The sequence below is a fragment of the Vulpes lagopus genome, chromosome 7, assembly GCF_018345385.1.
Source record: "Vulpes lagopus strain Blue_001 chromosome 7, ASM1834538v1, whole genome shotgun sequence".
Classification (NCBI taxonomy): Eukaryota; Metazoa; Chordata; class Mammalia; order Carnivora; family Canidae; genus Vulpes; species Vulpes lagopus.
Genome location: NC_054830.1, coordinates 25,256,316 through 25,269,392, shown reverse-complemented (window position 1 = coordinate 25,269,392; position 13,077 = coordinate 25,256,316). Strand labels below are relative to the sequence as shown.

Below are 13,077 nucleotides of genomic sequence, written 5' to 3'. Positions count from 1 at the left end.
CCAAACCACTGCACCACCCAGGGATCCCGACATTAGAGTCTTCTAACTAAATTACAGCATTTTTGTTGTCCAGATCACACAAATTGCCTTTTGCCCCTCAGAGAGAACACAATATAGCAAGAGAAATGGTTGTAAACAACTGGTTGTAAATAAAGCAGAATGAAAAAATTCATAGGTAGAGGATAGCAGTGTCCTCTGAAAGAAAAGGGCATGGAGCAATTGATTTTGTCATTTGGAAAATAGATAAATCTTTACTAAGGAGGTGACCAGAGTGTAATAAGTATGATTTTGTTGGTCTTTGAATTGGATTGGGAAAAGATAAATGTTCTTTATCTCTCTTTGCTAATACATTTTTGTTATCTAATACTTGAAGAATATATGTAACATATATGTAAGCTATAAATAAACACCCACGAACCCTTCCCTATTCTTTAAAATTAAAAGATTTTTAAAAATAATCAATACTCTTGCTTCACTCCATGTAATCCTTCCCTCTTTTAAGCCCCTTAATCCTTCTTTTTTTTTTTTAAGATTTTATTTATTTATTCATAAGAGATACAGAGAGAAAGAGTGAGAGGCAGAGGAAAAAGCAGGCTCCATGCAGGGAGCCCAATGTGGGACTCGATCCCAGGTCTCCAGGATCAGGCCCTGGGCTGACAGCGGTGCTAAACCGCTGAGCCACCCGGGCTGCCCCCCTTAATCCTTCTTGAAGATAACTGTGTCATAAATTTTTCTTCACATTTGTATGTAACAATTTATAAAAAAATATATCATCTATATGTAGTCTTATGTGACTTGATTTTTTTTTTCACTCAACATTATGTTTCTAAAACTCATCCATGTCTTGGAAATGACTGTAGTCCGCCATTTTCACTGCTATATATCACTGCTTACTTACCTAATTTATTGATTTTTGTACTTATAGTCTCATGAACAAAAATCCCTGCCCTCAAAGTACTTACATTTTATAGTTCTTCTTCTGTGAAATGCCTATTATGCCCTTTTGTCATTATTTTTTGTTTCAGTGGTTGTTTCTGTTGTTTTTATTGGTAATTTATGGAATTTTTATAATACATTCTGGGTAATAAGCCTTTGTCACTTATATGATAATGAGTCTATCAGTGCATGATATTTAGATTTTCTTTAACATCTTTTAATAAAGTTATATAGTTTCTCCAAAATAACTCTGCACAGCTTTCACTTAATGTATCCCTAAGTAGGGACACCTGGATGGCTCAGTGGGAAGAGCATGCAACTCTTGATCTCAGGGTCATGGGTTTGAGCCCTATGTTGGTTGTTGAGATTGCTAAAAAAAAAAAAAAAAAAAAAACAAACTTAAAAAAATAAAATTATTTCTAAGTACTTTATTTTTTTGTTGCTATTGTAAATCGATCCTTTTGTTAATTGTGCTTTCTATTTGTGGCTTATATACAATAATTCTTTTAACTTTCTTTATATTAATTTAATATCCAGTCATTGTACACAGACAATAATCTGTGAACAATGTCATTTTTTCCCAATTGTACCCTTTAGGTCCATCCATGTTGCAAATGGTATGATCTCATTCTTTTTTAGAGAGAGAGAGAGTTCACAGGCATGCAAGTAGGTTGGGGGGAGCAGAGGGAAGGGGAGAGAGAGAAAGAATCCTAAGCAGACTCCATGTCCTCACAAAACCTGCTGCAGGGCTCTGTCTCAAAATCCTGAGATCATGACCTGAGCCAAAGTCAGGAGTTGGAGACTTAATTAACTGAACCACTCAGACACCCCATTCTCACTCCTTTTTATGCTTGAGTAATATTCCATTGTATCCACATCCTCTTTATCCATTTATCTATTGAGAGACACTTGGACTGCTTCCGTGTCTTGGCTATTGTAAATAATGCTGCAGTAAACATAGGGGTGCATACATCTTTTGGAATTCATGGTTTTTTTTTCCTTTGGGTAGTTTTGTTTTTTAAAATTTCTATTCCTCATATCTTTTATTTATTTATGTTACTTTACTGGCTAGTACACTCAATACAGTGTTGATTAGAAGTAGTAATAATAGGTATGCTTATCTTGTTCCTGATTTTTTTTTTGATGTCTTGTTCCTGATTTTAAAGAAAATGTTCTAATGTCAGTATCAAGAATCATGAATTAAGTATTTTCACTTGATATTTAATTTTCACTTCACTTCCAAACAAAAGTTACATTTTGGCATTTTGGTATAGGCTTTTCCCCTTTTTATGTTATGCGTATATTGTGTATATTTATAACTATATATTATGTTATATTTTTCTACAAATAATATATATAACAACTTAGTGTTTGTATATTAATACCACAGATACCACAGTTTTAATTAGCATAGTCTTACCAAATAGTTCAATATTGTATAGAACATTTACTCCTCTTCCTTTTTGCTTTTATAATTTTCTGGGCTATTTCTAACTGTTCATTTGCGCAGATGAACTTTATTTTTTTATTTTTTATTTTTGCAGATGAACTTTAGAATCATTTTTTAAAAAAGTTTTTATTTATTTATTTATTTGACAGAGAGAGAGAGCACAAGCAGGGGGAGTGGAAGGCAGAGGGAAAGGGAGGCTCCCTGCTGAGCAAGGAGCCCGATGTGGGGCTTGATCCCAGGACTCTGGGATCATGACCTGAGCCAAAAGGAGATGCTTAACCAACTGAGCCACCCAGGCACCCTGGAACTTTAGAATCATTTTGTTAGTTTCTCTTCTCCAAATCTAATTGGGATTTTGACTGGACTTATCAAATATATTAATAATTTCAAGAAATGTAATCCTTATACTATTGAGGCTTCATCTATAAAAATCTATGTGGGTACGCCAGTCAAAAGAGTGACTCATTATTATTTGTATTTTCATCATTAGGATTATATTCCTACTGTCTCCATCCTGTGCAATCCAGGAATGAGAACTCGTCATTGGAAACAGATATCAGAAATTGTAGGCTATGACTTGACTCCAGACTCTGGAACTACACTGAGAAAAATTTTAAAATTAAACCTGACACCATACTTGGAAAAATTTGAAGTGATAAGTGCAGGTGCAAGTAAGGTAAATATGAAGATCAACTGGAATACTTTGATGAGTTTGTTAATCAAATAATCATAGTTATTGTTGGGGTTGAGTGTACAGTACTGGGTAGATGGGGGAGGAGATGGGGGAATGTGATAGGAGACCACTCATTTTTCCCCCCACAAGTGTGTACTTTTATACTACTACTTTGTCCTGAATCCAGATTCGAAATGGCTCCTTTGACTTCTCCATGTGTGTGTTGCATATGATGTGTGTGTATTGTAGTAGAATAAGTATGGCTCTCTAGGGTTCTTGAAATATACAGAAAGTATCTTCAAGCTGTAGCCTAGAAAGGCTACTTCAGAGAAAGTTCGGTGGGTATTTTATTCTAGTGTCTATTTTAATACTGATAGCAGTAATTTTCCTAGCAAGTGAAATTTTTAAAAATACATTATCTTTCTTAGGAATTTTTAAATTGTTGGAGAAACCTTTTTAACTTAAAGAGAGTTTCAGATTCAGTTTCAGATCACCACAGATTATGCTAAGAAAATGACTATGTAATGCATCCAATGCTTACTGGATTCACCAGGGTGAGTTGATACAGTAAATAAGACCTTTCTTCACCATCTTATTTTTTCTCCTTTTCTTCCTTTTAGGAATTTTCATTAGAGAAAGCCATGCATACAATGATAGGAACCTGGGATGATATTGCTTTTCATGTAAGTCCATATCGTGATACTGGAGTCTCTATTCTTTCTTCAGTAGATGAGATTCAGGCTCTCCTTGATGATCAAATTATAAAAACTCAGACAATGAGAGGCTCACCTTTCATCAAACCATTTGAAAAAGAGATCAAGGTATGCTAAATATGATAGATTCTGGTCATTTACAAAAATTGTAATTTTATTACATGTATATTCTTGTGGGAAATAAGTCAGTTTGTTGTATAGCTTTGGTGATATATAGGAACAGATATATAAAAATTAATGTGGAGCCATATAGAACAGATCTGAGACAGTAACTCTAATAATTTTGAAAAGAACAAAATTGGTTTTATTAAAAAAACTTCAGAGTGCCTTCAGAGTTGGTTAAGCATCTGCATTTAGCTCAGGTCATGATCCTGGGTCCTTGGATGGATCCTTGTGTTAGGCTCCCTGCTGAGCAGAGCATGGCTTCTCCCCCTGCCCCTCCCCTTCCCTCTCCCCCTACTTGTGCTCTCTCTCTCAAATAATAAAATAAAAAAGTTTAAAAATCTTTTAAAAAACCCAAAAACTTCTCCAATGACAGTGATCGACTTGGAAGGAAAACAGTGGTATTATTGATTCTAACTTTAGACAGCCTAGACCCTGTTTCATGCTATATTCTTATAACTTGAAATGAAGTTCTATATATCATACTTTAGCTATATTTGTAAACAACCATCCTGAGGGTATTTTAGAATAATCAATGAATTATGGTCCACTGGAAATCAAAAGAAATGACATTTGAGACTATAAGATTATTTCATATTCTTATAGTTGGTATGGGAAATACAGAAAACAAACAAATTATAGTAACTAATAGCTTTATGGGCAGTATCAAAGTTCTACCCTGGGAGAAAAGACAGACAACAAATGGGATGTTTCCCTTGATATTTACAGATTTCTAGTTATGTGCCAGATACTGCTCTAGGGGCTTTACATTTATTAAACCATCTAAACCCCATAACAGATGTTCAAGGTCGGCAATGTTATCTGTACTCAGAGATAAGGAAACCAAGGCATAGGAAGATAGGTAGTTTACCCACATTTGCCCAGCTAATAACTGATAGAACTGAATTCAAACCAAGGTAGTCTGGTTCTAATTTGAACATAAGGGACGCCTGGGTGGCTCAGTGGTTAAGCATCTGCCTGTGGCTCAGGGTGTGATCCTGGTGTCCCGGGACTGAGTCCCACATCAGGCTCCCTGCATGGAGCTTGCTTCTCCCTCTGCCTGTGTCTCTGCCTCTCTCTCCGTGTCTCTCATGAATAAATAAATAAAATCTTTTTTTAAAGATGTTGAACATAAATAGTGCTTCATAGAAGACCTTGACTCTCAATATTTGGAGAAGACAGGTATTCTTCAAAAAGAACATAATGCTACGTATTTTCCCATGAATCAGGCTGGTCTACTTCTTCTGGTACTATGTCTTTTGTAGAAATTTCTTATCTAACAAGGGAGAATTTACAAGACAAATTTAAAAGCTCTAAGAGATTTTAAAACAATAAAAATAAGAGGCCTAGTTTCTTGATTCATAGGAATTTAGGCCACATATTTAAGAACCAAAGAGATTGTATAATGATCAGCTAGTGAAATATCTTTCCAATTCTAGGAGACCTGTGAGAATAAGGAGACTTGTTTGCTTGTCCCCCCTCCACCTTTAAGTTGTGTTGATGTAGAGCAGGATTTCTCAACTCGGTACTAATGACATTTTGGGCTCAATAATTCTTTGTCATGAGGACGGTCTCGTACATGTTAAGAAGTTTAGCAGCATCCTGGCCTCTACTCATGTGATATTAATAGCACCCTCACCCCTCAGTTGTGACAAATGAAAATGTCTCCAGACATTGTCAAATATCTGTTGGGGTGAAGGGCAAAACAGCCCCTAGGTTGATAACCATTGTTGTATAGCAGGATATTTCTGGATGCTTTTTATTTTATTTTATTTTATTTTATTTTATTTTATTTTATTTTATTTTATTTTATTTCTGGATGCTTTTTAGACTTGGAATGGTTCCCTAGTGATTAGGAAATTGATCTAAATAACTACAGTCATTTCCAATGGTGAGTTCCAATGACTTAGGAAAATGTGGGACTTCCTAGAGTTTTTCTAAGTTCATGTGATACCCATAAGTGACCTTGAACTGTTTTGCATTGGTTTAAAAATAAGTAAATTTTAAATAAATATTCCTCACTGTAATTTATAGTTTTTCTTTAATAACTGGAATTTAGTACAGTGTGCTTTTCATTAAGGCCTGGGAGGACCGTTTGATTCGAATACAAGAAACGATTGATGAATGGTTAAAAGTACAAGCTCAATGGCTATACTTGGAGCCCATATTTTGTTCTGAGGATATCATGCAACAGATGCCAGAAGAAGGGCGTCAGTTTCAGACAGTAGACAGACATTGGAGAGATATCATGAAGTTCTGTGTGAAAGACCCAAAGGTGAAATGTTTGTTTTCTTTCTTACAAATAAAGGGAACTGTTAGCTTTGGCCGTTAAAGAAAGCATATAGTTCTTTTTTTTTTTTTCTGATTACAAAAACAAAACCTGCTCATTGTATACAAACTGGAAAGTTCAGAAAAATATAATAAAGCAGAAAGCGGTACACCTGGGTGGCTTAGCAGTTGAGCATCTGCCTTTGGCTCCGGGCAGGATTCCCGAGTCCACGGATCGAGTCCCACCTCAGGCTTTCTGCGTGGAGCCTCCTTCTCCTTCTGCCTGTGTCTCTGCCTCACTCTCTCTCTGTGTCTCTCGTGAATAAATAATTAAAATCTTAAACAAAGAAAGCAGAAAGCATTAAAATAATTTTACTTTTCGATTCATATGATATACTGCTTATAACTCATAATGCAGCTGCCTCAAATTCACATTTAACTCACTTGACTGTGACATACACTCATTGCTACTCTTCTCTTGTAAAATAAACTGTAAAATAAAATAAGATGGAGGTGGAAGGGGCAGTGGGGAGAGAGAGAAAGAGAGAGAGGAAGTATAGGTGATTCATCTGACGTACTACTCAATGACTCCATATACTTGGGATCGATGGGAATAAAGAATCTGCCATTCTCTCAGTTGGCCTCACTATGGGTCTCTCCTAGTATTATAGCACCTCGTTGAGTGTGATTCTCATATTAAAAGACAGACTATGTATTTTTTTCCAAGATTTTATTTATTTATTTCTTCAGAGAGAGAAGGGCAGAGACACAGGCAGAGGGAGAAGCAGGCTCCATGTAGGGAGCCCCGACGTGGGACTCTATCCCAGGTGTCCAGGATCACATCCTGGGCTGAAGGTGGTGCTAAACCATTGAGCCACCAGGGCTGCCCCAAACTATGTATTTTTCATACACTTAGTACACATAGTTCATGGATATACATCCACTTTTGTATCTGGTATTCAACTTAACAATTTCTTTTAATGCTGGATAAAAGTTAGCCGTGCTGGGCTTGTTGGGAGTCAATACTATGCTGAAATATGAGTTCCAAGGATTTTACCTTCCACATAGAACCTTTGTGAAACATGATATCCTATAGATCAGAAGTCAGCATTTTTTTTTTTTTTTTGCAAAGGAACAGGTGGTAAATATTTTAGACTTTGTGAGACATAGCATCTTTTTGCAACTACTCAACTCTGCTATTGCAGTAGGCAGAAAGCAGACAGGGACAGTATTTAACTGAACAGATGTGTCTATGCTACAATAAAACTTTCTGGGCAGTGACATTTTCATGTGCCATGAAATATGATTTTTCTTTTAATTTTTTCAACCTTTTGAAAGTATAAAGATAGTTCTTAATTTCCAGGTTATACAAAAACTGGCAGCATAGTGTATTTGTATATCAAAGCCTCAAGTTGTATACCTTAAATATATACAATTTTTGTCAATTATACCTTATAAAGCTGGAAAATAAGAAAGACACTAGCAGCAGATTGGATTTAGCCCATGGGATGTAGTTCACCAGTTCATACTATAGAGTGTTTATAGCTGACAGTTGTAAATGTAAAAATTAAACCACATGCCAACCTAACAGACATTTCTCACGTCATTCAAAAAATATAGGAAAAATGAATATGTACATGACAGTTATAACTTCTCATTTGTAACTTGCATTCTTGGATAAGACTATTTCTGGTTTATTGAATTATAATAGTTTTACATTACAAAAAGATTTACAACAATTTTCCTAAGCCTTTTGATATTTCAACATTTTGACATTTACTATAGACTAATGTTTAGGACTTAAAATTATATCTGGTATATAAGTGCTGACCTGAGTGAATGTGTATCTTTTAGGTTCTTGCTGCTACTTCCTTAACAGGTTTATTGGAAAAATTGCAGAACTGCAATGAACTTTTGGACAAAATTATGAAAGGGCTTAATGCATATCTTGAAAAAAAAAGACTTTTCTTCCCTCGGTATGATGGATAATTAATTGTACTATAATTAAAAGCATTTTCTGATACATAATGAATTACAACTAAGGCATTTGTATTTTCATGTTTTTCTCAGCTTTTTCTTCTTATCTAATGATGAAATGTTAGAGATTTTGTCAGAGACCAAAGATCCACTTAGAGTTCAGCCTCATTTAAAAAAATGCTTCGAGGGCATTGCTAAATTGGAATTCCTTCCTAATTTGGACATTAAGGCCATGTATAGCTCTGAAGGGGAGCGAGTAGAGCTGATTGCACTTATTTCTACATCTGCAGCGCGGGGTGCTGTGGAAAAGTGGCTCATTCAAGTGGAAGACTTAATGCTTCGGAGTATTCATGATGTGATTGCGGCAGCCAGGCTGGTGTGTTTTCCTAAGATTTAATGTATACTCTATATTCTGTAAATCATTCTTTTTGGGAGGTTTTGAATGTGTGCTGGTAAATTAACATTTACAGTTCTTACTATTTTAAACCAGTTTTTAAACTCTTTGTTTCTAACATTAAGATAATAATACTACTAAGAATTGATAATAATATATGTGACTAAGTGCTACAAAAGACAAAAGGTGTTATGAGAAAGAATAATATACATAATTTAGAAAGTATCTTGTGTACAGCCCTTGAGATCAGAAAGAATCTTAGGGGTGTTAAATGCGTTATCTACTGCTGTTGATACCTAAACAATTACTTAGAAACTCAGAATGAGATGAACATACATTAAAAGGGTATATACTATTTGGAAGAAATGTCACACTGAAGTACTACATGCACCTTACTTATGCAAATCCAGCTAACCTAATCTTGAATAATAAATTCAGTATATTTCTGGGAATCCCTGGGTGGCTCAGCGGTTTGGCGCCTGCCTTTGGCCCAGGGCGCGATCCTGGAGTCCCGGGATCGAGTCCCACGTCAGGCTCCCGGCATGGAGCCTGCTTCTCCCTCCTCCTTTGTCTCTGCCTCTCTCTCTCTCTCTATGTCTATCATAAATAAGTAAATAAATCTTAAAAAAAAAAAAAAAGACACGATTGATTTCTTTAAAAAAAAAAATTCAGTATATTTCTATCTTTAGGACCACAAATGAACAGTTATGTAGTTTTTTAAAAATACATTTTATTTTATTTTTTTTAATTTATTTATGATAGTCATACAGAGAGAGAGAGAGAGAGAGAGAGGCAGAGACACAAGCAGGCTCCATGCACCGGGAGCCTGACGTGGGATTCGATCCCGGGTCTCCAGGATCGCGCCCTGGGCCAAAGGCAGGCACCAAACCGCTGCGCCACCCAGGGATCCCTAAAGATACATTTTAAAAGGCATTGAAGCCTTCTATTTTTTTATTTTTTATTTTTTTCATTGCAGCCTTTTAAAATCCAGCAACTGACTTCATATGAGTGAGGTATCATTTTTCTTTCATGCAACTTTCTTTCTGTGAAGCTTATCTTCTTGCAGTGGCTATTTTATTCAACTTCAATGTTTCCTGCATTAAATCTTGACTTTTTCTCTTCTTTTTCTATTTATGATCCCAAGCAAACTAAAACACCTAGGAAAAAAAAATTAACATTATCCATGAAAGTATTTCCTTAATTTGTATAGAAATTTACCTTCTATGTACCTAGCAATGGGTCATACATTCTTTGAAACTTATCCTTCTTTGAAACTTGTCATTTGTTTTTATTTCTAAATGTTGCTAATAAAATGCATTTAAATAATAATATATTTATATCTTTATGTACATTATTGTATCTAAACATTACTGTATTAAAAATATAGTTCTTATTAGCATCATCTTCAAATTTTGTTCTGCAGTTTTTTCAGTTTATAATTTGAATCTACTATTATCACTTGAAGCAGATTATTTTATTTAAATTTAATTAATTAACATATAATGTATTATTGGTTTCAGAGGTAGAGGTCAGTGAGTCATCAGTCTTATACAACACCCAGTGCTCAGTATATCATGTGCCCTCCTTTATGTCCATCATCCAGTCACCCTATCTCACCAACCCACCTCCCCTCCAGTGACCCTTAGTTTGTTTTTTATGATTAAGAATCTCTTATGGTTTGTCTCCCTCTCTGATTTTGAGTTGTTTTATTTTTTCCTCTCTTCTGTATGATCTTCTGTTTTGTTTCTTAAATTCCACATGTGAGATCATATGATAATTGTCTTTCTGATTGACTTATTTCCCATACCATTATACTGCCTAGTTCCATCTATATCATTGCAAATGGCAAGATATTTTTTTAATGGCTCAGTAGTATTCCATTGTGTATATATACCACATCTTTATCCATTCATTAGTTGATGGACATCTGTGCTCTTTCCATTGTCTGGCTATTGTGGACATTGCTGCTATAAACATTGGGGTTCAGGTGTTCCTTTGGATCACTACCTTAGTATCTTTGGGTAAATATCTAGTAGTACAGTTACTGGGTCATCCCATAGCTCCACTTACAACCTTCTGAGGAACCTGTATACTGTTTTTCAGAGTGGCTGCACCAGCTTGCATTCCAATTAACAATGTATGATGGTTCCCCCTTCTCCACATCCTCTCCAACATTTGTCATTTCCTGACATGTTAATTTTAGCCATTCTGACTAGTGTTAGGTGGTATCTCATTGTGATTTTGATTTGTGTTTCCCTGATGCCAAGTGATGTGGAACATTTTTTTCATGTGTCTGGCCATTTGTATGTCCTCTTTGGGGAAATGTCTGTGAATGTCTCCTGCCCATTTCTTGACTGGATTGTTTGTTTTATGGGTGGTGAGTTTGATAAGTTCTTTATAGATTTTGGATACTAGCTCTTTATCTGATAAAACATTTGCAGATATCTTCTCCCATTCTGTCGGATGTCTTTTGGTTTTGTCGACTGTTTCCTTTGCTGTGCAGAAGATTTTTATCATGAAGTCCCAGTACTTCATTTTTGCCTTTGTTTCCCTTGCCTTTGGAGACCCATCTAGCAAGAAGTTGCTGTGGCTGAGGTCAAGAGGTTGCTGCCTCTGTTCTCCTCTAGGATTTTGATGGATTCCTGTCTCACATTTAGGTCTTTCATCCATTTTGAGTCTATTTTTGTGTACAGTATGAGGAAATGGTTCAGTACCATTCTTCTGCATGTGGCTGTCCAATATTTCCACCACCATTTGTGGAAGAGACTTTTTTCCATTGGATAGTCTTTCCTTCTTTGTTGAAGATTAGTTGGCCATAATGTTGCAGGTCCATTTCTGGATTCTCTATTCTGTTCCATTGATCTATGTGTTTTTGGGCTGGTACCGTACTGTCTTGATGATTATAGCTTTGTAATAGAGGTTAAAGTCTGGCATTGTGATGCCACCACAAAGGTTTGGGGATCAAGGTAATGATGGCCTCAGAATGAATTTGGAAGTTTTCCTTCCATTTCTATTTTTTGAAACAGCTTCAGAAGAATAGGTATTAATTCTTCTTTAAATGTTTGGTAGAATTCCCCTGGGAAGCCATATGGCCCTGAACTCTTGCTATAGGGAGATTTTTGGTGACTGCTTCAATTTCCTTGCTGGTTATGGGTCTGTTCAGGTTTTCTACTTCTTCCTGTTTCAGTATTGGTAGTTTATATATCTCTAGGAGTGCATCCATTTCTTCTAGATTGCCTAATTTGTTGGCATATAGTTTCTCATAATATGTTCTTATAATTGTTTTTATTTCTTCAGTGTTGGTCATGATCTCTCTTCATTCATGATTTTATTTATTTGGGTCCTTTCTCTTCTTTTTGATAAGTTTGGCCAGGGGTTTGTTGATCTTATTAATTCTTTCAAAGAACCAGCTTCTAATTTCCTTGATATGTTCTACTGTTCTTCTGGTTTCTGTTTCATTGATTTATGCTCTGATCTTTATAATTTCTTTACCCCTGCTGGGTTTAGGCTTTGTGTTTGCTGTTCTTTCTCCAGCTTTTTTAGTTTTTTAAAAAAGATTTTTATTTACTTATTCATGAGAGATGGACAGAGAGAGAGAGGGAGAGACATAGGCAGAGGGACAAGCAGGCTCCATTCAGGGAGCCTGATGCAGGACTTGATCCTGGGGCCCCAGGACCTGAGCTGAGGGCAGATGTTCAATTACTGAGCCACCCAGGCATCCCCAGCTTTTTTAGTTATAAGGTTAGCTTGTATATTTGAGATTTTTCTAATTTTTTGAGAGAGGCTTATATTACAATGTACTTCCCTCTTAGGACCACTTTTGGTGCATCCCAAACATTTTGAACAGTTGTGTTTTCGTTTTCATTTGTTTCCATGATTTAAAAAAGTTCTTTAATTTCCTGATTGACTCATTCTTTCTTTATTTAGTAGGATGCTTTTTAACCTCCAAGTGTTTGAGTTCCTTCCAAATTTCCTCTTGTGATTGAGTTCATGTTTCAAAGCTATGTGGTATGAAAATATACAGGGAATAATCCCAATCTTTTGGTACCAGCTGAAACCTGATTTGTGATGCAGTGTGTGATTTATTCTAGAGAATGTTCCATATGCATGAAGAATGTGTATTCTGTTGTTTTAGGATGGAATGCTATGTATATATCTGTGAAGTCCATCTGGTCCAGTATGTCACTCAAAGCCCTTATTTCCTTGTTGATCCTCTGCTCAGATGATCTGTTCATTGCAGTGAGTGGGGTGTTGAAGTCCTCTACTATTATTGTATTATTATCAATATGTTTCTTTAATTTGGTTATTAATTGGTTGGTATAATTGGCTGCTCCCATGTTAGGAGCATATATTTATAATTGTTAGATCTTCTTGTTGGATAGATGCTGTAAGTATGATATAGTGTCCCTCTTCATCTCTTACTATAGTCTTTGGTTTAAATTGAATTTGTCTGAAATGAGGATTACTACCTCAGCTTTCTTTTGATGTCCATTAGTGTGATAAA

The 13,077-nt window shown here is 35.7% G+C and overlaps 1 protein-coding gene across 1 annotated transcript in view; it reads left to right on the top strand.

Moving 5' to 3' along the window:
- DNAH12 (dynein axonemal heavy chain 12) overlaps positions 1 to 13,077 on the top strand; it is a 215,192-nt gene that overhangs the window by 47,336 nt on the left and 154,779 nt on the right. The window contains exons 18-22 of the mRNA XM_041762972.1: positions 2,877 to 3,062; positions 3,680 to 3,880; positions 6,015 to 6,209; positions 8,057 to 8,178; positions 8,273 to 8,555. Of these exons, the coding sequence (XP_041618906.1) occupies positions 2,877 to 3,062; positions 3,680 to 3,880; positions 6,015 to 6,209; positions 8,057 to 8,178; positions 8,273 to 8,555 (987 nt within the window). The remainder of the gene's footprint in view (positions 1 to 2,876; positions 3,063 to 3,679; positions 3,881 to 6,014; positions 6,210 to 8,056; positions 8,179 to 8,272; positions 8,556 to 13,077) is intronic.